The 25367-nt window shown below is 56.6% G+C and overlaps 1 protein-coding gene across 6 annotated transcripts in view; it reads left to right on the top strand.

The window, feature by feature from the left end:
- The window catches only part of STRADB (STE20 related adaptor beta), a 28603-nt gene extending 4460 nt beyond the window's left edge, over window positions 1-24143 (top strand). Inside the window, exons 1-12 of one of the 6 annotated variants that reach the window (XM_007664480.3) lie at window positions 3646-3688; window positions 6865-6975; window positions 8039-8122; window positions 9677-9779; window positions 13003-13124; window positions 16358-16466; window positions 17101-17224; window positions 17732-17903; window positions 18715-18819; window positions 19949-20193; window positions 21409-21451; window positions 23915-24143. In XM_007664480.3, coding sequence (XP_007662670.1) covers window positions 6964-6975; window positions 8039-8122; window positions 9677-9779; window positions 13003-13124; window positions 16358-16466; window positions 17101-17224; window positions 17732-17903; window positions 18715-18819; window positions 19949-20193; window positions 21409-21451; window positions 23915-24079 — 1284 coding nt within the window. In that variant the 5' untranslated portion in view covers window positions 3646-3688; window positions 6865-6963 and the 3' untranslated portion in view covers window positions 24080-24143. Of the gene's footprint in view, window positions 1-3645; window positions 3775-6599; window positions 6619-6864; window positions 6976-8038; window positions 8123-9676; window positions 9780-13002; window positions 13125-16357; window positions 16467-17100; window positions 17225-17731; window positions 17904-18714; window positions 18820-19948; window positions 20194-21408; window positions 21452-23914 lie in introns of those variants that run through there. The other 5 variants (XM_039912509.1, XM_007664478.3, XM_001520368.5 and 2 more) reach the window with 5 other exon arrangements.
- The last annotated feature ends 1224 nt before the right edge of the window (window positions 24144-25367 follow it).

Here is a 25367-nt window from a genome sequence, read left to right as displayed (position 1 = left end):
CCTTCCTTTCCACTTCCCCTTCCAGTTATCACCCTATCTCCCTACTACCCTTCCTTTCCAAGCTCCTAGAACGAGTCGTCTACGATCGATGCTTAGAATTCCTTAACTCCCATTCTCTCCCGGACCCCCTCCGATCTGGCGTCCGTCCCCTCCGCTCTACCGAGACCGCCCTCTCTAAGGTCACCCGTCACCTCCTTCTCGCCAAATCCGACGGCTCCTACTCTATCCTGATCCCCCTCGACCTCTCAGCTGCCTTTGACGCCGTCGACCGTCCCCTCCTCCTCCACACCTTATCTCGCCTCGGCTTCACGGACTCCGTCCTCTCCCGGTTCTCCTCTCGTCTCTCTGGCCGGTCATTCTCGGTCTCCTTCGCCGGCGCCTCCTCCCCCTCCCATCCTCTAACCGTTGGGGTTCCTCGAGGGTCAGTTCTCGGCCCTCTTCTGTTCTCCATCTACACTCGCTCCCTCGGCGAACTCATCCGCTCTCACGGCTTCAGCTATCAACTCTGCAGATGACACACAGATCTCCATCTCCGCCCCCGTCCTCTTCCCCTCCCTTCGGGCTCGCATCTCCTCCCGCCTCCGGGACGTCTCTACCCGGATGTCGGCCCGCCACCTAAACTCAACATGGCCAAAACTGAGCTCCTCATCTTCCCTCCCGAGCCCTGTCCTCTCCCTGACCTCCCTATCACCGTGGACGGTACGACTGTCCTTCCCGTCTCTCGGGCCCGTGACCTCGGTATTATCTTCAACTCGTCTCTCTCGTTGGCCCCACGCATCCGATCCGTCACCGCGACCTGCCGGTCTCACCTTTACGATATCGCCGAGATCCGCCCTCTCCTCTCCACCCAGACGGCTACCTTACTGTTACGGGCTCTCGTAATCTCCCGGCCGGATTACTGTGTCGGCCTGCTCTCTGATCTCCCTTCCTCCCGTCTCTCCCCGCTCCGGTCTCTTCTTCACTCCGCCGCCCGGCTCATCTTCCTGCAGAAACGCCCTGGGCCTGTCACTCCCCTTCTTAAAAACCTCCAGTGGTTGCCGATCGACCTCCACATGAAACAAAAATTCTCCCTCTAGGCTTCGAGGCTCTCCATCACCTCGCCCCTTCCTACCTCTCCTCCCTTCTCTCTTTCTCCCGCCCACCCCGCACGCTCCGCTCCTCCGCCGCCCACCTCCTCACCGTCCCCCGTTCTCGCCCATCCCGCCGACGACCCCCGAGCCGCGTCCTCCCGCGGTCCCGGAACGCCCTCCCTCCTCACCTCCGCCAAACTGATTCTCTTCCCCTCTTCAAAACCCTACTTAGAGCTCACCTCCTCCGAGAGGCCTTCCCGGACTGAGCTCCCCCTTTTCCCTCTGCTCCCCCTCTACCCCCCCTTCGCCTCCCCTCAGCTAAGCCTTCTCTTCCCCCCTTTGGTATTTGTTAAGCGCTTACTATGTGCCGAGCACTGTTCTAAGCACTGGGGTAGACATAGGGGAATCAGGTTGTCCCACGTGGGGCTCACAGTTTTCATCCCCATTTTACAGATGAGGGAACTGAGGCACGGAGAAGTTAAGTGACTTGCCCACAGTCACACAGCCGACAACTGGCAGAGCTGGGATTCGAACTCACGAGCCCTGACTCCAAAGCCCGTGCTCTTTCCACTGAGCCACGTTCCCTCCGCTCCTCCCCCTCTCCCTTCCCCTCGGCACCGTACTCGTCCGCTCGACCGTATATATCTTCATCACCCTATTTATTTTGTTAATGAGATGTACGTCGCCTCGATTCTATTTATCTGCTATTGTTTTAATGAGATGTTCGTCCCCTCGATTCTGTTTATCGCTGTCGTTCTCGTCCGTCCGTCTCCCCCGATTGGACCGGGCGTCCGGCGAAGGGCAGAGATTGTCTCTTTCTGTTGCCGATTTGTCCATTCCAAGCGCTCAGTACAGTGCTCTGCACATAATAAGCGCTCAGTAAATACTACTGAATGAATGAATGGGCCGACGAGTGGGCTTTATTCATTCGATCGTGTTTATGTGCAGAGCACCGTGCTGAGTGCTTGGAATGAACAACTGGGCAACAGAGACAATCCCCGCCCAATAATGGGCTCACGGTCTAAATGATGGGCTCTTTAGAAGTCGGTGCAGCAGAGGACAGGCCGGTAATTGTGAGCCGCTTCCAGACCCAGACGAGCAGGAACAACTGCCAGCCCTGTCGAGGTCAAGGTTAAGAAGAAGAAGAAGAATAATGTTGGTATTTGTTAAGTGCTTACTATGTGCCAAGCACTGTCCCGAGCACCAGGGAAGATACAAGGTCATCAGGTTATCCCCCTGTGGGGTTCACAGTCTCCATCCCCATTTGACAGATGAGGTCACCGAGGCCCAGAGAAGGGAAGTGACTTGCTCGTGGTCACCCAGCTGACAAGCGGCGGAGCCGAGATTAGAATCCTTGACCTCCGACTCCCAAGCCCGGGCTCTTTCCACTGAGCCACGCTCCTTCCAAGCGCTTAGTAGGGTGCTCTGCACAGAGCAAGGACTCGATAAATACGATCGAATGAATCAGTGAATGAATGATGGGCAAAGTAGTAGGAAATCGAATCCCACTAACAGCGTGGTCCTAAATCGTATTTATTGAGCCCTTTCTACTCCTAATAATAATAATTGTGGCATCTGTTGAGCGCTTACTCTGCCGAGCACTGTGCTAAGCGCTGGGGGAGATACGAGATAATCGGGTCGGACCCGTCCCCGGCCCCCGTGGGGCTCACGGTCTCAAATCCCCGGTTTACGGAGAGGAAACGGAGGCACGGTGATGTAAAGCGACTTGCCCGAGGTTGCACGGCAGACGGGTGGCAGAGCCGGGATCAACGCCCAAGTTCATTCATTCGGTGGTATTTATTGAGCGCTTGCCACGTGCAGAGCACTGTACTAAGCGCTTGGAACGGACAGTTCGGCCACACGTCCTTCTGATGCCCAGGCCCGCGCTCTATCCACCAGGCCATGTGGTCCAGCTGCTTCTTACCTTGTGCGGAGCACTGTACTGAGCGCTCTGGAGAGTCCGACGCAGCAATAAGCAGACACGTTCCCTGCCCACGACGAGCTTAGAGTCTACAGGGGGAGACGGACATGAAGATAAATAAATAAATGACAGATACGGACGTGAGCGGCGCGGGGCTGGGAGGAAGGATGCATAAAGGGTGCAAGCCGGGGGGCCGCAGATGGGAGTGGGAGGAGGAGAAGAAAGGAGGGAGGGCTGAGAATTCAGACCCGAAATGGCGACAGGGGCTTCATTTGACTTCTAGGGAGGGTCCGCCCACATCGCTCACGTTCTCTCCTAAAAATCCAACGGCCTGCGAGGCTTCCGGGGAATGAAGTCCTGGAGTGCGGTCCGCCGTCCGTCGTTATCACGCCCTCATCACCGCGGCGCGCGGGGACTCCGGAGACGAGAAGAAGAGGCGAAATTTTAAGACCGCGACGGAGACGACGCGGGCCGGAGATCGGGCCGGAGGGAGGCAGCCGGAGCGGCAAGAGACAGACCGATGAGGAATGGGGCGGCTCCCGGCTCAGCCCTGTCTGCCACGTGACCTCGGATAAGTCACTTCTCTGGGCCTCGGTGCCTCTTCTGTAAAACGGGGTTTACTCCCGTCGGACAGGGACTGTGTCCATCCTCCTCATCTTGTATCTGCCCCAGGATTCGGTACAGTGCCCGGCACAGAGTAAGCGCTTGACAGATACCATTAAAAACAAAACAGGCTTGGAGAAACGTGCGGTACCAAGGAGGACAGACCAAGACTGGAACCAGGTTCTTCGGTTTCCGAGCGTTTTCTCGGGCAGGGCACGCTGTACTAGGGGCTCGGGAGAATCCGATAGAGTTACAGTAGTCGTATCCCCCGCCCTTAAGGAATTTACAATCTAGTGGAGATCGATCATATTTATTGAGTGCTTACTACGTGCCGAGCACTGAGAGCTCGGAAGAGTACAATCCAACTGAATCAGCGGATACGTTCCCCGAGCTTCCGCTCTAGAGGAGAACGAAACCTAACACCCTGAGCTGGACAGAGAGAGAAATGATATTCATTCATCCAGTCGTATTTGTTGAGCGCTTACCGTGTGCAGAGCACTGTACTAAGCGCTTGGAAAGTACAATTCAGCAACAGAGAAAAGCCCTTCCCAACTACGATTCTATTTATCTTGATGGTATCGATGTCTGACTACCTGTTTGGTTTGGTTTGCTGTCTTTCTCCCCCGTTTAGACCTTGAGCCCGTTGTTGGGCAGGGATGGACTCTCACGGTTGCCCAGTTGTCCATTCCAAGCGCTTAGTACAGTGCTCTGCGCATAGTAAGCGCTCAGTACGATTGAACGAATGAACGAACAGGCATCTGTCAGCTCGCTATGGGTAGGGAGCATGCCTTCCAACCCTGTTACGCTGGACTCTTCCAAGTGCTTAGTACAGTGCTCTGCACCTCCTAAGTTTTCACTAAATACCATTGATTGAAGGGGCAGAAGGAAGACCAAGGATTCAATGCGAAACAAGCATAACTATATTAGAATGAAATAGCCGAACGACTAGCCGGCTAAATAAGTACGCAAATAAAAATACACATATGTACATAAGTGAGGATGGGAATAAGCAGTCATGCTTAAGGGTGGGTCCCGTTCCCACTGGGATATTGTGAATCACTCGGGGAAGGCTTCCCGGAGGAGGCGAACAGCGCTCAATAGATACGATTGAATGAATGCACTTTTAGGAGGGCTTTGGAGGTGGGAATGCCTGAGGTCTGGGGGATTTCCTTCCATCCATAACGTACCGGAAGGTCCGTGCGTCCCGCTGGAGTCTCAAGACCCTCAAGGGCCAGGATCACGTACTAGCTCATCTGTATTTTCCCAAGCACTTAGCACGGTGCCGTGCACACAGTAGACGCTCAATAAATACGACCGATCAAGCAAGTGAAAGTTTGTCTTCATTATCTCCTCTCCCGCTGTTAGCTGGCTTTAGGGCCGTGAACGCTTCAGGGCTTGCTGCGTTTTATAGTCTCCTACGTCTAGATTGTGTAAATTAAATTCTTTACGAAAATTTATGATTCAGTACTTGGTTGACTGCCGGTGTGAGTTTTGTATTTTCATCCATTCCAACTAGTCAGTTCCTTAGTGGGCGAAATGAATGCAGCCAACTCTGTCTTATTAAATGCTGGCATCGTTCTAGTCTTCTCCTCTGCTCTGTCTTGCATGCTAAACACTTGTTTTGACTTTTGCATCTGTGGCTGAGTGAATCCTATTTGTCTGGCTACATATTCACCAGGCCTCAATTAGATGATTTACAACAGATTTTTACCGAAGGTTGAACCGTCAGCATTTTTATTGTTTTTACCGTCGGTTGCGTCTGTTTTTATCTCTCGTTCTTCGGGATGAGAAACAGTGCAGAAAGAGCATGGGCATGGGAGTCTGGGGCCCCGGGTTCTAATCCTGACCTTACACCCGTTTGCCTTGTGACCTCGGACGAGTCGCTTCACTTCTCCGTGCCGGTTTCCTTACCTGCAAATTGGGATTCCACAGCAGTTCTCCTTCTCCCTTAGACTGTGAACCCCGTGTGGGGCGGGGACTGTGTCCAACCCACCGATCTTCTGTCCAGCCCAGCGTTTAGTACGGTGCCTGGCTTAAAGTAAGCGCTTAACGATGTCATTTTTTTTAAAAAAAAGTGCCAGGGTAGTGGAAAGTGGATAGAGCACGGGCCTGGGAGTCAGAAGGCTCTGAGTTCTAATCCCAGCCCTGCCACTCGTCTGCTCTGGTAACTTTGGGCAAGTCACATCCAGGCTGTAGGCCTGAGTGTTTTCATCTGGAAAATAGGGATTAAGAGTGTGAGCCCCCTGTGCGACAGGGACTGTGTCCAACCTGATTAACTTGCGACAGGGACTGTGTCCAACCTGATCAACTTGTATACTAATGATGGTGTTTGTTAAGCGCTTATTATGTGCCAACCTCTCTTCTAAGCCCTGACTCTCCCCAGGGTTTACCGAATACCGTTAAAAACAAAACAACAAAAAAGCATCTCCGTGGGGGACCTGATTTTACACACCCAGGGCCCTAAGATCAGGCTGTTTGATCATAACGTGAGTCGGGGGCGGCGAGGGGAGGAGGCCGGGGGAGGGGGCTGCCCTGGGGACCCCAGGAGGGCAGGGGGAACATCTCACTTCATCCATCAATGCTGACCTCGCTAGCCATCCCAAGGATGTCCCTCACGCGACCATGGGGTCCCTTTTCTCAGCCACCAGCCCCGGTTTTCACCCGCCCCGAATCTTTCATAATAATAATAATTCATTAATCACTTACTCTGTGGTTTCCACACGCCCCCAAATCTTTCATCATCATCATCATAATTCATTAAGCACTCTTCTAAGGGCTGGGGGAGATACAGGGTAATCAGGTCGTCCCACGTGAGGCTCACAGTTAATCCCCATTTTACAGATGAGGTAACTGAGGCCCAGAGAAGTGAAGTGACTGGCCCACAGTCACCCAGCTGACAAGCGGCAGAGCCGGGAGTCGAACCCATGACCTCTGACTCCGAAGCCCGGGCTCTTTCCACTGAGCCACGCTGCTTCCGTGGGGCTACGTGGGGCTCACGGTCTTCATCCCCGTTTTACAGATGAGGTAACGGAGGCCCGGAGCAGTGAAGTGACTCACCTGAGGTCACACAGCAGACGCGTCACGGAGCAGGAATTAGAACTCGGGCCCTCCTGACACCCGGGCCCGTGCTCTACCCATTAGGCCATGCCGCTTCTCTGCTTCGTGCCGCTGAAGAGTCGGGTCTAGCCGGAAAGCTTCTTTCAGAGATACTGTGGGGGTTCAGCGCTCATCGCGGCAAAGCGACTCATTCTCCTTGTTTTGTTCCCACAGCAGATCTGTGTTGCTTGAGGGAAAAAAGATGAAACTGAAATCTTTGGCTGGCGGATAGATGGGTCTGTGGAACTCTTTTCAAGAAGTACAAGCGATTCCATGTCTTTTTTGGTAAGCGTTTATTTAGGATGATGATATTTTATAACAGTAATTATTACTATGGCATTTGTTAAGCGTTCATTCGGTCACATTTATTGAGTGCTTACTGTGAGTAAAGCACTGTACTAAGAGCTCGGGAGAGGACAACATAACACACAGACACACCCGCCCACAACGAGTGTGCACTTACTGTGTGTCAAGCACAGGAATAGATTCAAGCAAATTGGGTTGGACACTGTCCCTGTCCCCCCATGGGGCTCACGGTCTTAATCCCCACTTTACGGATGAGGGAACCCAGCCTCAGAAAAGTGAAGTGACTTGCCCAGGGTCACACGGCAGACGAGCGGCAGAGCCGGGATTAGAACCCAGGTCCTTCCGACTCCCGGGCCCGGGCTCCTTCCACTGGGCCGTGCAGCTTCGCTTGAGAGTCCCTGTAATTCTGGGAACCCGGATCCTATCAATCAGTCAACGAATTGTATTTATTGAATGCTTACTGTGTGCAGAGCACTGAGCTACGTACCTGAGGGAGTACGTTCTAACAGAGATGGTAGCCACGTTCCCTGCCCTCAAGGAGCTTACAGAACTAGATGGGGAGACGGACATCGATCCGGATGAAGAGATTCAGGATCCGTACGTAAGTGCTGTGGAGCTGAGGCAAGGGGAGAATAAAGGGTGCAAATCAGAGGGCAAGGACGATACACAAGGGAGCGGGAGAAGAGCAGTGAGGGCTTAGGAGGAGATGGGGCTTCAGCACTCACGTCCACGTCCGTAACTTATCTATTTGTATCGACGTCCGTCTCCCCCCACCGTAGACCGTAAGCTCATCGTGGGAGGTGAATGTCACTCTTCACTGTCGTACTGTACTTCCCTAAGCGCTGAGTAACGGCGCTCTGCGCACAGTGAGCGCTCAATAAATACGACGGAACGAATGAACGAAAGTAAGGCCTCGAGGGTGGGGAGAGTGACGGTCTGTCGGATGAGAAGAGGGAGGACGCCGCAGGACCCGGGGGAAATCCCGTTACCGGATCCCGGGACCGTAGATCTAAGCACTTACCCCGCGCCCTGGGTCTTCCAGGATTGTTTCTGCACCCCACGGACACAAGTCGAATCGATCGGAGCCGAAAAGCAGTGTGAGGCCAGCAGCGTCCATCGGTACTGGGTAAGAGCAGCGTGGGCCGTCGGGTCCGTTCACCATCTGCCGGGGGACCGGGAGTGGACAGGTGCCCGGGACCTTCACCTCGGAAGGCCCGATTTTCCCGGGTGGGGAAGAGCGGCAGGGGAAGGAAACACCTTGGCTGCCGAGGGTTGCCAGTTAAGTATGGCGCGTCTCTTTCTTCTCTCACTAGCGGCCCGCTCTTAGAAGTTTCACTCTTCCTTGGGATTCAAGGGCGTGGATCCAGGGGCTGTGGAGAGAAGGAGGATGAGGGGAAGGAGAACGAAGGGAAGGGAACGTTTTCCCAGTCTCTTGTATGACACGTTAAGCGGCTCAGTGGAAAGAGCACCGGCCTTCGAGTCAGAGGTCACGGGTTCGAAGCCCGGCCCGGCCACTTGGCAGCTGAGTGACTTTGGGCAAGTCACTTAACTTCTCGGTGCCTCAGTTACCCCATCTGGAAAATGGGGATTAAGACTGTGAGCCCCACGTGGGACAACCTGATTCCCCTGTGTCTACCCCAGCGCTTAGAACAGTGCTCGGCACACAGTAAGCGCTTAACGAATACCAGCGTTATTATTGAGTGGGGAGGGAGGTTGAAACTCTTGGCTACATTTGGGGTTTTTGGATCATCTGGGAATTAGAGTGACCTCTGCCTCCCCGGATGAGTGAGTAAACTGTCCGAAGAACCGCCTGGTCCTGGATAGGGCAACCCGTTAATGGCCTTTACTGAGCACTTACCGCATGCAGAGCACTATACTGAGCGGTCGGGAGAGTACCATGCAACCGAGTTTTTTGATGGTATTTCTTCAGCACTTACGACGTGCACTGTACTAAGCGCCGGGGTAGACACAAGGTGATCAGGTTGGACACAGTCAGTGTTCCACATAGGGCACACGGTCTTAATCCCCATTTTCAAGAGGTCACCGAGGCACATAGAAGCGAAGTGACTTGTCAAGGTCATCCAGCAGATACATGGCAGAGCCGGGATTAGAACCCAGGTCCTTCCGACTCCGCCACTAGGCCACGCCGCTTCTCTACCGCTACTGCCGAAACCAGGTGCTCGAAGACAAGTGCCTCTAAGTATATCGACAGTAGAGACCTCACACCTCTCGGAGTCGCGCCTGGAGAGTCTCCAGTCCTCCACCGGGCTCGGCCACGGGAGGGAGAGTGAAGCGGAGGCCTGTCCGTTCCATCCCGAGCTCGGCCAGTGGCTAGCGGGCGGCAAGCCGTCGGCTACGAGTCCAAACTCCCACGTGCCGGGCAGCGGCGGCCCGGGAGAGAGTCGAGGGCGGAGACTCGAGTTTACTGCGCGGGAGGAGGCGATTGGCAACCGCTTCCGGGTTTTTCCCAAGAAAACTCTCCGGATCCACTACCGGAACGACTGCAGGTGGAGGCGGGGCCTTCTGGGAGAGAACGCTACGGGTCGGACACGACTCGAAAGCCTGAGGCGACAACGACAAGCGACCTCAACTTTCGCAGAGGTCCCCCTCAACCTTTGGCACGATTTTATGGTAGTGGTCAGTGTGTATTTTATGACCTTTTGCATTTTCCTCAACCTAGGTGGATGAGCCATTTCTCTCCCGGGTCCCTTCGTCTCTCGGAGGAAATGAGATGCCCTCGCACTCCTCCGATGCTTCCCACTACGAACTCCAAGCAGAAATAGGTAACGGACTTCCGTCTCTTGTTTCGATATGCAGAGTCCAACCCAAGGTCGTTATTTTTTTCAGGAAGATTTTTTGTTTTGGGTCATCCCGTCAGTCAACCAATCGATGGTACCTGTTGAGCCCTTACTGTGTGCCGAACGCTGTACTAAGCACTTGGGAGAGTACCATGTGGACGCGTTCCCCGCCCGTAACGGGTTCACGGTCTAGAGACCGTCTTAATATGATACTTGTTAAGCAGTTAGTCTGTGTCAGGTACCGTTCTAAGCACTGGGGTACAGACGAGCCCGTCGTCGGGTAGGGATAGTCTCTATCTGTTGCCGAATTGTACTTTCGAAGCGCTTAGTACAGTGCTCTGCACACAGTAAGTGCTCAGTAAACACGACTGAACGAGTCTTACAGTCGATCGGTAGTATTTATAGAGCGCCGACATTCGCTCGTGTTTCATAATAATAATAATAATAATAATAATAATGTTGGTATTTGTTAAGCGCTTACTCTGCGCAGAGCACTGCTCTAAGCACTGGGGGAGATGCGGGCTCATCAGATTGCCCCACGTGAGGCTCACAGTCTTCATCCCCATTTTACAGTTTATTAATCACCTGTGTGCAGAGCACTGTATTAAGCACTTGGGAAAGGACCGTACAACAATAAAGAGTGACAGTCCCTGCCCACAACGAGCTCACGGTCTAGAGCTTACCGGGTGCAGAGCACTCTACTAAGCACTTGGAAGAGTACAGTGCAATAGAGTTGGTAGACACGTTCCCTGCCCACGCTGAACTTCCAGCCTAGAGGACGTTCTGACTAAACATCCCACCAGCACGGCTCAGAACGTGTGAGCTCAGTGCCCTGCCTTTTTGCAAGGGGCTCCCTCCCTCCTAAGGTGGGTCCCCAACCAGACATCATCACACGCCCGGCAACTGGTTGGCCGAGCGGGTTTTTCCCGTCAGGAACTGGATGTCTTGGCGTGACTTGAGGCATTTGAATTCATTCACTAATTCGATCGTATTCATCGAGCGCCTACGGGGTGCAGAGCGCTCTCCTCGGCGCTTGGGAGAGGACAGGATAACGACGGAGAGACACGCTCGCTGCCCACAACGGGCTGACGGTCTAGAGGAGGAGATCTGAATTGTAGATCGGAACACAAATGCCCCGCCGCTCCATCGGGCGAACGGTCCGACGGGTCGATCGGCCGATCGGTGGTATCTACTGAGCGCTTAATAATGAATAATTACGGCATTTGTTAAGAACTTACTATGTGCCGGGCACGGTACTAAGCTCTGGGGTGGATACAAGCAAATTGGGTCGGACCCCGTCCCGCGCGGGGCTCGCAGTCTCAATCCCCGTTTTCCAGATGAGGAAACTGAGGCCCAGAATGACTCGCCCAAGGTCACACAGCGGCCAGGCGGCGGAGTCGGGATAAGAACCTGCGTCCTTCTGACTCGCAGGCCCGGGCTGCAGCCGCTACGCCACGCTGCTTCGACCCTTGCTGCGTGCAGAGCACTGCACTAAGCACTCGGGAAAGTACTTGGGAGACACACCGGCTGACCGCAGGATAACCAGGAGCGGTTCGCCCAGAGGGACGAGGAGAGGACGCCGTCGTCTCCGACACCGATCCTCACGTGTAGGAACGGACCTTCCAGGGTCTTTCATTTCCTCCCTTCTGGCGGTCCACCGTGGGGCCACCGGTCTACGTATTCATCCGGCGAAACCCGCTTGAACCTGCTCCAATTCTCCTGCTGTGCTTACCACCCGCCGGGTGAAATGTTTTCTCATAATAATGATCGTAGTCTTCGTTAAGAACTACGTGCCAAACGCCGCAGTAAATGCTGGAGCCAGAAGCGGCGTGGTTCGGTGGAAAGAGCCCGGGCTTGGGAGTCAGAGGTCATGGGTCCGAATCCCGGCTCTGCCGCTTGTCAGCTGTGGGACCGTGGGCAAGTCACTTCACTTCTCTGTACCTCAGTGACCTCATCTGTAAAATGGGGATGAAGACCGTGAGCCTCACGTGGAACAACCTGATGACCCTGTACCTACGCCAGCGCTTAGAACAGGGCTCTGCACATAGTATGCGCTTAACAAATACCAACATTATCATTATTATTATTATTAATTAGCTGGGGGGGGAGAGGTGTTAAATCCCCACTTTGCAGATGAGGAAACCAAGGCCCAGAGAAGTGATTTGCCCAACGTCACCCAGCGGGCGGAGCCGGGATTAGAACCCCGATCTTCCGACTCCCAGGCCCTTGCTCTTCTCGTCGGGCCGCCCCGCCGAGCCTGCCGACCTTGAGCTTCTCTGGCGACCCGTGGTCCCGTAGTTGTGGAATCGGGGGCTACCGATTCTGAGGTCGCCTTGCCCACCGTCCTTTCTGAACCTCTAAGCCTTCCCAGACTGAAGAGTCCCAAGTTTCATCTCACCTAATACGTACAGAAACTTCTACGTCGCCCTGATCGTCCTGACCGCCCTCCTCCTCATCTCCTCCGGCCCCGTAACCTTTCTAAAACGTGGCCTTCGGAACCGCTGACCGTATTCCAGGTGTATTCTAGGCAGCGATGTGACAGGTAGACTGCAGGTAGGGGGATAGCAGGTGTAATCTAGGCAGGGACGTGACAGACCGCAGTTGGGATGACGATTACGATGATGGGGACGGTTAAGCACTTACTACTGTCAAGCACTGTTCCGAGTGCTGAGGCGGATACGAGGTCCCCTAGACCGTAAGCTCGTTGAGGGCGGGGAACGTGTCGGTTATACTGTTATATCGTACTGTCCCGAGCACTTGGGACGGTGCTGTGCACGCTGTAATCAGTAAAATATGATTGAATGAATGAATAAATGAAGCTCATCAGGTTGGACCCGGTCCCTCACGGTGCGGGGAGGGGTCACGGTCTTAATCCCCATTTTTACAGATGAAGCGACCGAGGCCCCAGAAAAGCAAAGTGACTTGCCCAAGGTCACCCCGCAGACAAGTGGCAGAGTCAGGATTAGAACTCAGGTCCTTCTGACTCCCAAGCCCGCTCCTGACGCTTTGACTTTAGGCAGGGATGTGACAGATGGACTGCAGCTGGGGAGGGCGGCAGGTGTATTCTAGGTGTTACCTGTGTAGTAACAGAGTCTTATGCTTTACAGCCTTAAGACAGAGCCTTATAATCGTATGCCTTTGCTAGCTAAACTTTTAAGTTCTTTTGAAAGTTTTAAATGAAAAGCAAATCTGTTGGGTCTCATCCCAGGAAGAGGATTTGACAACCTGACTTCAGTCTACCTGGCCCGGCACACTCCCACTGGCACCCCAGTGGCCGTGAGAATCACTGACCTGGAAAACTGTTCAGAAGAACACCTGGAAGCGCTGCAGGTAGGAAATGGCCGTTTCACACCCGGAGAGGCCGAGGAGGGAAGCCTCAGATCTTCCACTTGGTACCCGGGATAATTTAGAAACCTGTGACCCGCAGATCAGAACGGTTCCTAATTAAAAAACGGAACGCGCAGAAAACCTCGGAGAGGGTGGCGTCTCGTCAGGTAGAAGGCTGTCGACATACGGGGGAGTTGTGCCACTTCGTATGGTAGGCCGAGTCCTTATTTCAAAAGCACAACTCGTCCTCTCCACCCGCACTCTTTTCAACTAAAACCGAGCTCCCGGGGTGGTCCGAGTTGCCCTGGCTTCGACTTTCTTCAGCCCCCCTTCTGCGTCCCCCCGGATTTGCTCCCTTTATTACATCTCCCCCCCCCCCCCCCCCCCCCCCCGTCAACCCCACACCGCGTATGTCCACGTCTCTCATCGTTTTATTTCTCTTAATGCCTGCCTCCCCCTCTAGACTGTAAGCTCGCTGGGAGCAGGGAATGTATAATAATGATGATGACGGGGGTACTTGTTAAAAGCGCTTACCATGTGCCAAGTACTATTCTAAGCGCTGGGGTAGATACAGGTGATCAGGTTGCCCCACGCGGGCCTCACAGGGCTTCATCGCCGTTTTACGGATGAGGTCGCTGAGGCCCGGAGAAGTCAAGTGACTTGCCCAGAGTCACCCAGCAGAATGTATCTGTTTTGTCGTACAGTTCTCCCCTAAGTGCTTAGTACGGTGCTCTGCAAACGTTAAGTGCTCAGTAAATACGGCTGACTGACGGACGGACCGACTGCCTGGCTCTGAGAACCAGGGCGGCAGAAGAGTGGGAAAGAAATGTCCGCCACCGGCGTGGACAATTCTTTCCACGACCACGGTCCTGGAAGTGGGAGTCGGCGGGCTGGGAAAGTCTGGCGCGGCAGGATGAGGTCCCAGGAGCGGGCTGACTGTATTTTAGGAACAAATAATAACGATTATGGTATCTGTTAAGCTCTTACCATGTGCCAGGCACCGTCCTAAGCATCGGGGCCAATATAAAGCGGATCAGGTCGGATTTACAGTCCTCGCCCCACGTGGGGCTCACAGCCTCAAGCCCCATTTTACAGATGAGGTCACCGAGGCCCAGGGAAGTGAAGTGACTTGCCCAAGGTCACCCAGCAGACAGATGGCGGAGCCGGAATCAGAACCCGTGACCTTCTGACTCCCAGGCCCGGCTCTATCCACTAGGCCACGCTGCTTCCTCAGATTAACCAGGACACCCTCCTCCCTTCACTGACCGTTTGCTCGTCCGGATGCCTCCTCATTTGCCACTATCGGTTGACAGTGGATCGTGCCGGGGGCGACCGGGGGGTCCGTAGCGGTCGCCGAGGCCCTGGGCTCATCGCTCAGTCAGTCGTTCGTATTTATCCAGCACTCGCTGTGTGCAGAGCGCTGTACTGAGTGCTTGGGAGAGGACAATATAACAATAAACAATAAAGAAGCAGCGTAGCTCAGTGGAAAGAGCCCGGGCTTGGGAGTCGGAGATCGTGGGTTCTAATCCCGGCTCCGCCACCTGTCAGCTGTGTGACTTGGGGCAAATCACTTGACTTCTCGGCGCCTCAGTTCCCTCATCTGTAAAATGGGGGGTGAAGACTGTGAGCCCCAAGTGGGACAACCTGATCACCCTGTATCTACCGCAGCGTTTAGAACAGTGCTCGGCACGTAGTAAGCACTTAACAAATACCAACATTATTATTAATAAACAGAGTCCCTGCCCACAACGAGTTTACCGTCTGGGGGGGGGGGGAGACGGGCACGAATAGAAATAAATAAATGACAGATATGGACTCAAGTGCTGTGGGGCTGGGAAGGGACATGAATAAGAGTAATAATAATTATGGTACTTGTTAGTGCTTACTACGTCCCAAGCAGTGTTCTAAGCGTTGGAGCAGATACAAGTTAATCAGGTTGGACACGGTCCCTGTTCCACAAGAGGCTCACTCTTTTAATCCCCATTTTACAGCTGAGGTAACTGAGCTCAGTTACCTGTCTGAATAGTGAAGCGAAGCAGTGAAGTGACTTACCCAAGGTCACACGGCAGACACGTGGCAGAGCCGGGAGTAGAAGCCGGGTCCTACTGACTCCCAGGCCCGGGCTCTACCCACTAGGACGTGCTGCTTCTCTAATAAAGGGAGCAAGTCTTCTGGACTGTAAGCCCGTGGTGGTGGGCGGGGATTCTCTGTCTTTACTGCGGAATTGTACTTTGCAAGCGCTTAGCACAGGGCCCTGCACACAGTCAGCAGTCGATAAGCAATCGATTGAATGAATGAAAGGCAGGGCGATGCAGAAGGGAGTGGGAGAAGAGGAAAGGGGGGCCTAGTCCGGGAAGGCCTCTTGGAGGAGGTGGCCCTTGGATGAGGCTCGAAGGGGGCGAGAGTCACGGTCTGTGGGATCTGAGGAGGGAGCGGGCGAGAGGACGGCGGCGAGATAGACGAGGTCGAGCGAGAAGCCTGGCATTAGAAGGGCGAAGCGCGTGGGCTGGGTGGAGTAGGAGAGTAGCGAGATGAGGTGTGGGAGGCAAGGCGATTGAGGGCTTTAAAGCCAACGGTGAGGAGTTCCTGTTCGACGTGGAGGTGGGTGGGCAACCGCCGCCCAGCCCGACCCACACGGGCGGTGGCAGGTGAACAGTGATCCGTCGCAAGTAGCCAGATTCCCCTCCAAACCCCCGCTGCCCTGCCCGGACCCCCCGCCTTTCCATCCAGTAAAGCCGAATGGCTGGCGGCCGTTTTGGAGGGGGCGAATTCTTTTCCCACACCCCTGTTAAGTTGGGGGAGACCACCGCCCCACCGACTCTTCGATTCTCTGAAATCGGGTATTTACGGCGTCGGGATGACCTCCCGGGAACCAGCCAGTGGGCGGGTGCCTTTCCAAAACACGCCCCGGACACAGGTTAAACTCGTTTTCCAAATCGCTTGCACAGAAAGGCCCATTGGAGCCTTTCTCTTAGTCCACTTTCTGAGGAAAGACCATTTTCTGAGGAAACGGTGGCGGCGTTCTTCCAGACTCTCACCTGAGCCTCTGTTTTTCAAAGAAACGACCCAGTGGGGCCTAACAGAGGGAGCACGGGACGGGGGCGGGGAGTCGGGAGCCCCGGGTTCCGGTCCCGGCTCGCCTCTCACGTGCTGCGTGTCCTCGGTCAAGTCGCTCATCCTCCCTGAGCCCCGGTTTCCTCGTCGGTGCAATGAACGTAATCCCGTTGAATCTCCAGAAGGAGGTGGTGGTCTCCCACTGCTTCCGACATCCCAACATCATGACACTGTGGACGGTGTTCACCGCGGGAACCTGGCTGTGGGTCATCTCTCCCTTCATGGCCTACGGTAAGAATTTTAACGCCGGGAGTAGAATTTGGCACCGCCCGCCAAGGCCGGAGTCGGGCGGTCGATCGGTCGTATTAGACGGTGGCTCTGGACCGTAAGCTCGTCGCGGACGGGGAACAGGTCTGCCCGCTCGCCGATCTTGTGCTCTCCCAAGTGCTTAGCGCTGCGCTCAGCACAGAGTAGGTACTCGATAAGTAATGTCGATGGTTTGATCGAAGGAGAGCCCCGCGTTTGCATGGATTTTTGTAGACGCGGTTGTTTCACGTTGGGGCCAGGCTTGCGATGGATTCTTTTCTTTGGAAACGGTCGCTCCGTCGGTGAAGAGCGGTAATTAGCAGGGGTGGAATCTGACTTCAGGAAAATAATTAGCGGGGGTGGAATCTGACTTCGGGAAAACCTGGAACTGGGTTTATCGTCCCAGATCGAAAGAGCAGGAACGACCTTTCCGAAGACAAGGCCGCGGGTGTCCGAAGGCAAAGAGGAGTCGGGGGGTCGGGGAGAGGAGAAGATGGGATTTCTCCGGGGTCGGGGGGTGGCTGGGTGTGGCAGCGGAACGCCGGACCGGAAGACGCCCTAAAGCACGTCCGGGGTGAAAGGTAAATACGGTCAAAAAGGACCTTGGCGTTTCTCCTAGGTTCGGCGAGTCACCTCTTGAGGACTCACTTCCCCGAAGGCATGAGCGAGGCCTTGATAGGGAACATTCTTCTTGGAGCCGTGAGAGGCTTGAACTATCTCCATCAGAACGGCTGCATTCACAGGTATCGACAGGCTTGGGTGATGGCCAAGGGGACACAACACCTTTCCTCCCACCGGTTGGACAGCAAACGTAAAGGGAGGTCGGGGGGGGGGGGGGTCGCGGGAAGGCGACTCTTGTAGACGTGGAAGGTGGAAAGTAGAGGGTCCGGGCTCTGGGGGCGAAGACGGGGCAAGGACCCCCGGCGTCCCCGCTCCGCTCCGCGAATCCCCGGCCGTTTCACGGTTCCCTCCGCGGCCTCCCCGGTTCTCGCTGTTCGGAAGGGAGGAGAAACTAGCTCTCGTAACGGATCGGGACGGGCCTAAAACCGGGCCGGGGGGGTGGGGTTTGAAAGCAGCGATTCCTTTCTGATTCTTGCAGATATCGAGCACGTGATTCTCTTTTAGACCGCTCTTGAAACTACGTGAAATCCACCCGTCGACTTTGGGGGTTTTGCTGAAAAAAAAAAATAACCGAAACAAGCCCCCATTCTCCTTGTTCTGATTCTTTCTCGTGAAATTATCTGTTGTAGGAGTCTTAAAGCCAGTCACATCCTGATTTCCGGAGATGGCCTGGTCACTCTGTCTGGCTTCTCCCGACTCTACAGTCTGGTTAAGCACGGGCAAAAATCTGAAGTCGTGTACGACTTTCCCCACTTCAGTCCAGCGGTGCACCCGTGGCTCAGCCCAGAACTACTGAGACAGGTCAGGGTCGGCCGCACTTCTCCTTGTCGTGTCCGCGTGTCTTCGGACCCCAGAAAATAAGCCGCCTCTAGATGCAGAAAAAGGCCGGGATGTTCTCGAGGAAACTCAGATCGTTTAGTGGTTGGCCTTTGCTCTCGAATTTTGGAGCGTCAGAAGCGAGTATTGAAAAGAGTTGCAGGTCTTCAGTTGGCTACCGTGATTCGTCGGAGTCGCGTGTCTGGATTTGGTGTATTTGATTCCTCTTGTCTACAGCTAAGAAAATTTTTATCTTTTTAAACGTATGAACCTTTTTCCCATATATATATATATATGGCGCCATGCGCCATACAAATCCTGCATATATATATATATATATAAATATATATATAAATGTATGTATATGCACACACACACACACACACACACACTTAGATGGGAAGCGGTATGGTCTAGTGGAAAGATCTCAGTCCCGGGAGTCAGAGGACCTGGATTCTACGCCTGGCTCCGCCGCTTGCCTGCTCTATGACCTTGGGCAAGTCACTTCGCTTCCCTCAGCTGTAAAATGGAGATTCGGTGCCTGTTCTCTCTCCTACGTAGACCGTGAGCCCCATGTGGGAGAAGGGACCGTCGGACCCGATTCAATCATATCCACCCCGGCTCTTAGAAAAGTCGGTGACACGTAGCGAGCGCTTAACAAGTCCCGAAACCGAAATACCATTTACAGACACCCCCCGCCCCCCACCCTCTCCACATCCACACGGATGGCTACGGCAGTGACTATCCAATAATTAAATGAGTAGAGTGACATGCGTTTTGGCTTCTGCTCGTCCAGGATTTGTACGGCTACAACGTGAAATCGGACATTTACAGCGTCGGGATAACCGCCTGTGAATTAGCCAATGGGCAGGTGCCTTTCCAAGACATGCACCGGACTCAGGTAAGACTCCTTTTCAAAATTAACTTGCACAAAATAGCCCCCACGGATCATTTCTCATTTTTTTGAAGCAACGGTGGCGTCGCTCCTCCGGGCTCTCGGCTGCGTCTAGGTTTCTCAGTGAAGTGACGCAGCGGGGCCTAATGGAGGGAGGCCCGATTAGACCGTGAGCCCGTCAGCGGGCAGGGATCGTCTCTATCTGTTGCCGAATTGTCCATTCCAAGCGCTTAGTCCGGTGCTCTGCATCTAGTAAGCGCTCAAATACTGTTGAATGAATGAATGAGGCAGGAGGCCCGGGTTCTAGTCCCAGCTCTCCTCTTACGTGCTGTGTGACCTCGGGCAAGTCACTTAGCCTCTCTGAGCCTCGTCTGCCTCATGCGTCCAATGAGCCTGAGATACCTGCTCTCCCACTCCTTTACTATATTCATTCGATAGTATTTATTGAGCACTTACTGTGTGCAGAGCACTGGACTAAGCGCTTGGAATGGACAGTTCGGCAACAGACAGAGACAATTCCTGCTCAGTGACGGGATTACAGTCTAATCGGGGGAGACGGACGGACGAAAACAAGACATCACGATACACAGAATCAAGGGGATGGACACCTCATTAACAAAATAGACCCCCGTGCGGGACCAGGGACCGTGTCCAATCCGATCATCTGCCTCTACTCCGGGGCTTTGGCCCTTAATGGCATCGGTGTTATTCAACGATACTTTCTGACTCTAGACTGTCAACTCGTCGCGGACAACGAGCCAACTCCGTTCTGCTGTACTCTCCCAAGTGCTTAGTAGCAGCGGGGCTCAGTGGAAAGAGCCCAGACCTGGGAGTCAGAAGGGCCCGGGTTCCAATCCCCGCCCTGCCGCTCGTCAGCTGTGTGACTTGGGGCAGATCACTTCTCTGTGCCTCAGTGACCTCGGCTGTAAAATGGGGCCGAAGACTGTGAGCCCCACGCGGGGCAACCTGACGACCCTGTATCCACCCCAGCGCTCAGAACAGTGCTCGGCACATAGTGAGCGCTTAACGGATACCGACGTTAGTACCGTCGTCATCGGCACGGTGCCCCGCGCACAGTAAACGCTCGCTAAGTACGCCGGTTGGCGTGCCTGGCTTTCCTTTTTTCCCCTTCCAGATGCTCTTGCAAAAGCTGAAGGGTCCTTCTTATTGCCCCTTGGATGGAAATCCCTTCCCCGCCGTGGAATGGAGGATGAAGAACTCCCGGTCGGGCATCGACTCCGGGATCGGAGAGAGCGTGCTGGTGCCCAGCCTGACCCGCACCACCCTCAGCGAGCGGCTGCAGACGCCGGCCCCCAGGACCTTCTCCCCGGCTTTCCACAGTCTGGTGGAGCTCTGCCTGCAGCGGGACCCCGAGAGAAGGTCGTCGGCGACGCGAAACCGAAAGGGGGGAGGGCGGGAGGACAGCTCAGCGGTAGTAATGATAGTAATGACGACCGTGTCATCCGTGAAGCGCTTCCTTCGTGGCGGGCGCCCGTACGAAGCACGGAGGTGGACACGAGCGATTCGGGTCGGACGCGGTCCCCGTCCCACGGGGGGGCTCGCGGTCTCCATCCCCCTTTCCCAGACGAGGGAACCGAGGCCCAGGGCAGTGAAGCGACTCGCCCGAGGTCACCCAGCGGACAGGTGGTGGAGCTGGGATTAGAACCCAGGTCCTTCCGATGCCCAAGCCGGGCGTCTACCCCCGAGGCCACCGTTTCCTCGAAAAGTGGTCTGAGAGCTTCCCGGGAAGCGGGGGGCCGGGCCGCGGGAGCGGGGTGGAGCAGGAGAGACGGGAGAGGAGTAAAGAGGGTGGGAGCGGCACGGCCTAGTGGTCGGGGCCCGGGAAGCGGAGGCCCTGGCTTCCGATCCCCACTCCGCCGCTTGTCGGCCACGTGACCTTGGGCAAGTCACCCGACTTCTCTGGGCCCCCGGCCACCTCCTCTGCAAAACGGGGACTGACGCTAGGAGCCGCGTGTGGGACGAGGGCCGTCTCCGACCCGATTAGCTTGGATCTACCCCGGCGCTCAGGATAGAGCCTGGGATGTAGCCCGCGCTTAACGGATACCGTAAACAAAGAAATTGAAAAAAGAAAGCACGGATATCCGACGCGGAGGAATCAGTCCCGGGCCCTGCTGGGAGCCCCGGATTTTGGACAATCCAAAACTCTTCCCGTATCGGAACGGAAAATTCCGAGAGGCCCCGGAGAGACGGCGCGTGGGGGCGGGCCCGCGGCCGGCGCGTGGGTCGACCTGCCGCGGCGGGAGCCTCGCCCCGGCCGCGGTCCCGGTGTCCGCCGCCGGTGCTCGCGGGATCCGCCCGCCCGCGGGGGGCCCGGGACGGGGAAGAGAGCCTCGCCTCATCCTCCCCGGGGTTCCTCCCTCTGCACGGGTTCAGGCGGGGGCCCCCGTCGGAGTCGTCCGGAGGTCGGATCGGGCGCCCCCGGGGTGTTCTCTTCGTTCGGTCACCCCCTCTCCCCCCGCCCCGTGTCCACCCCCCACTGCCCTGGGACCCAACCGACGGGAGAGGGACCTTCGGCCCGGAGTGCCCTCCGCTTCACCTGTTCTTCATCCCGGGGCCTCGGGTTTTGTGTTTCAGGCCGTCCGCAAGCAGCCTCCTGTCCCATGTGTTCTTCAAGCAGGTGAGCTCAGCCTCTTCGGGTTGGGCGGGGCTAACTGGAAACAGCGGCCGGGAGAGGGTGGGGGCGGGCCCAGCCCGGGGTGGGGGGACGGGCAGAATCGCCTGCCGGGAAGAAGCCGGACGAAGCCCGCTGGGATCCCGCGGCCCGCGGAGTCCGGGTGGTGTCCGTGTCCTTTCATCCCGGCGAGGTGGAGGGCGGGCGAGGGCCCCGCTCGCTTTTCCGCCCCTCTGGAAGGGTCGGGCCAGAGCCGCTGCCACGAGGGACGGGTCGGGGAGCGGGCGTGCGCGGCCGGCCGGCCTCCCCCCGGACCCTCCGGCTTAGCGGAGAGAGCCCGGGCCTGGGAATCCTCCCTCGTCTCCCTCCTCTCCTCCTCCGGCCCAGCCCGCACCCTCCATCCCTCTGCAGCCGCTCACCACCTCACGGTCCCTCGTCGGCGCCCGTCCCGCCGCCGACCCCCGGCCCAAGTCCTCCCGCCGTCCCCGAACGCCCTCCCGAGAGCTCACCCCCCTCCAGGAGGCCTTCCCACACTCAGCCCTCCCTCTCTCTGCTCCTCCTCCCCTCCCCATCCCCCCCTCCCCTCCCTACAGCCCTTGTCTGTATTCGTACATGTATATCGCTCTCTTTATTTTACGAACGATGTACATCTGCCTGTGGTTCCGGTTATCTATTTGGATGGTAGTGACGTTCATCTGCTTGTTTTGCTTCGTCCGTCCCCCCCTTCTAGACTGCGAGCCCGTTGTCGGGTAGGGATCGTCTCTATCTGTTGCCGAATCGGACCTCCCGAGCGCTTAGCACGGTGCTCTGCACACAGTAAGCGCTCGATAAATACAACTGACTGAATGAATGAAAGCTTGTAGTAGGCAGGGAATATATCCGCCTACCGTTCTCCTCTCCTCTCCTAAGCGCTCCGCACACGGTAAGTGCTCAGTAAACATCACTGAATCGACTGCAAAGGACCTGGCTTCTGATGCCGGCCCCGCCCCTCGTCTGTGTGTGACCTTGAGCGAGTCACTTTACTTCTCTTGGCCTCAGTTACCTCATTTGTAAAATGGGGGTTAAGCCTGGGAGCCCCAGGTGGAACAGGGCCCGTGTCCAACCCCGTTTGTTTGATCCGCCCCAGCCCTTAGTATATTTGTAAGAAGCGCTTAGCGCTCAGCCTGGCCCATTCATTCATTCAACTGTACTGAGTGCAGACTGTGTGCCGAGCACCGTACTGAGCGCTTGGGAAAGCACCACACAACAAGAAACAGCGACGCTCCCTGCCCACGACGAGTTCGCGGTCGTTAACGGACAGCGCCGTCACCATTATCAGCATCGCCCACTGCCCCCAACCAAGCTTCTGACCTGGGGTCGCCACTGCTGGGGCCCCCAGTCGCCGTCCGGGATCTCTTCCCGCTCTCCCAGCTGTGCCCGGGAGGTGGGCATCCACGCCAGGCTCCCGGCAGCTGGGAGCTGAGCCCCGCTTGGACCCTCGAGGGCGGCCCCGGGGAGGAGCCCAGGCCCGCTTCCGTGCCAGCCCGAGCCCCGGGGGCGGGGCGGGGGGGGCGGCGGTCCTACCGACCCAGGTCCCCACCATCGACACGCCGCGGTCCGACTGTCCCTTGGGAGCGGGGGCAGTCCCGGGATCGAGCGCTTACTGCGGCTGGGGAGCACAGAACAGATCGGTGAGGTGTTCCCTGCCCACAAGGAGTTTGGGCTTCAGTGGGGGAAGACAGACACAAGCCACGGAGCCAGTGTAGCCCAGCGGAAAGAGCAGGGCCCGGGAGTCGGAGGACCTGGGATCTCATCCTAATCCCGACTCTGCCGCTTACCGGCTGCGGGACCCCGGGCGAGTCGCTGCACTTCTCTGTGCCTCGGTCACCTCGTCTATAAAATGGAGATGAAGTCTGTGAGCCCCACCTGGGACAATCTGACGACTCCGAATCTCCTCCAGCGCTTAGAACAGTGCTTGGCACATCGTAAGCGCTTAACAGATAGCATCGTCGTCCTTCTCTGGGCCTCGGTTCCCTCATCTGCAAAGTGGGGACTCGGTACCTCCTGCTTAGACCGTGAGCCTCACGGGGGATTCGATGACGACTCCTGTATCTGTCCCAGTGCTTAGTTACCGTGCCCGGCACGTAGCAAGCGCTCGGCAAATACCACAGTGATTGTTGTTATTCGAAAGTGTTTACTAGCACAGGGAGGACCTCAAGTCGCCCTAGAGAACAAATTCCATTTCACTGGCCCCGGTCGCCTCTAGACCGGAAACTCGACTTTGGGCAGAGACCGTGTCCGTCGACCCCGTCGTATCGCCGAGTACGGTGCCCTGCCCGCAGTTAGCACTCGATAAATTCCGTCCGTCGACTGGCCGGAGTGACGGATCCCGGTCTGTAAAAGTAGTGCCCGCGAATCTTTCCGAGACCGTCCGGCTAACCTGAGCGAGTCCGGAACCGCGTCCCGAATGGTCTTATTTTGCTTTTGCAGATAAAAGAGCGTCCCCGGGATTCCTTGGTGTCTCTGCTGCCGCGGGCCCTCCGTCCCAGCGAGCCACCCGGGGCGGTGCCCGCCGCCGAGCGCCCCCCAGGCCCGGCCCGGGCGGGGCTCGCCCCAGAATGCGCCGCTGGGGGAGACCCACCCTGGGAATTCTAGAACAGACGGTGTCTCCTTGCTGCTTTTTTTTTTTTCTTTTGGCCGCCCTTAGTACGGTCGGGGCCCGCGGCACGGAACCGTACTTGAAAACCCGATCGTCGCTGCACTGGAAAACTTCGTCGTCGTCGTCAAACCACTCGTCTCCAAGGGCGGGGCGGGGGGGGGGGGGGACACGGCCTCACGGCCCCTCCTCCAGGCCCGCGGTTCCAGGGAAACTTCCGAGTCAGGAATCCCGTCACTTCCCCGGGGCCTCCCTCGCCCCGCGTTCCCACACCGTGGCTCCCCCGCCCCCCCCCCCCCCAGGTGGGGCTTCTGCTGTCCCCACCGGCCCCCTCTCCCGCCGCCTCGGCACCCGACCGAGCCGGCCCGACGGCAGCGGTCCCGGGAACGCGCCTGGGGGTGCGGGAAGGGGAAGGGGCTGGTTCGTCCTGGAACTGGGAGCGTCCGAGGGGAGGGGGAGGTGCGGGGGTCCTCCTTAGGTCGTCTCCGTACCGACGGCAACCTGAGCCCGTCTCCAAACGATTCGTCTGATCTGCGTGGATAACCGTAGTTGGATTCTGAAGACGCGTCAAAAGAACAGCGGTCTTCCGCGTCGGTCCGAGCTCGGGCGAACAGATGAGATAAACGAACCGAGTTTAGAAACAGACGCTTTCGTCCCTTGGGTGACGACTGCTGGAATTCGGCACCAAGCACGTCTTAGGTCTGTAGCGGAGGTCCGCCCTCAAGAAACCGACCTCAGCCCGGAGAGGCGGCTTGGCCTGGGGGAAGGAGCCCGGGCCTGGCAGTCGGAGGACCTGGGTTCTCATCCCGGTTCCACCACTCACCTGCTGTGTGACCTTGGGCGAGTCACTTCACTTCCGCGGGCCTCGGTCCTCCTGTTCTCCCTCCTACTTAAGACTGTGAGCCTCGTGAGGGACGGGGACTGTGTCCAACCCGATTCACTTGATGTTTGACACGTAGTGAGCGCCTAACCGACACCACTGAAAAACCAAATAAACGCGCCATTTCTCCCTCGTATCTGTTTCTTTCCTGTCGTCGTCGGGAGAGGCCCGAGTCGTCCGGACTCGGATGTCCCCCGATTCAAACGTCTCCTGCTTCGCGGTCGGTTCGATTCTCTGTGGGCTCCTCTCCTGAATGAGTTGGTTGGGATCGGCTCCACCCACCTGCTTCCTGATTGACGACTGGGCCCGGAGGCGCGGGAGGGCCCCCCCCCCCCCCCCCCCCCGCTCGCCCGGGGGCGGGGGGAGAAAGCCTTGACGCGCCAGCCGGCGATCGGGGTCGCGTGCCG

Source organism: Ornithorhynchus anatinus, chromosome 7 (assembly GCF_004115215.2).
Source record: "Ornithorhynchus anatinus isolate Pmale09 chromosome 7, mOrnAna1.pri.v4, whole genome shotgun sequence".
Classification (NCBI taxonomy): domain Eukaryota; kingdom Metazoa; phylum Chordata; class Mammalia; order Monotremata; family Ornithorhynchidae; genus Ornithorhynchus; species Ornithorhynchus anatinus.
Note: the sequence above shows the minus strand (reverse complement) of the source record. Positions and strands in the feature narration are given on the sequence as shown.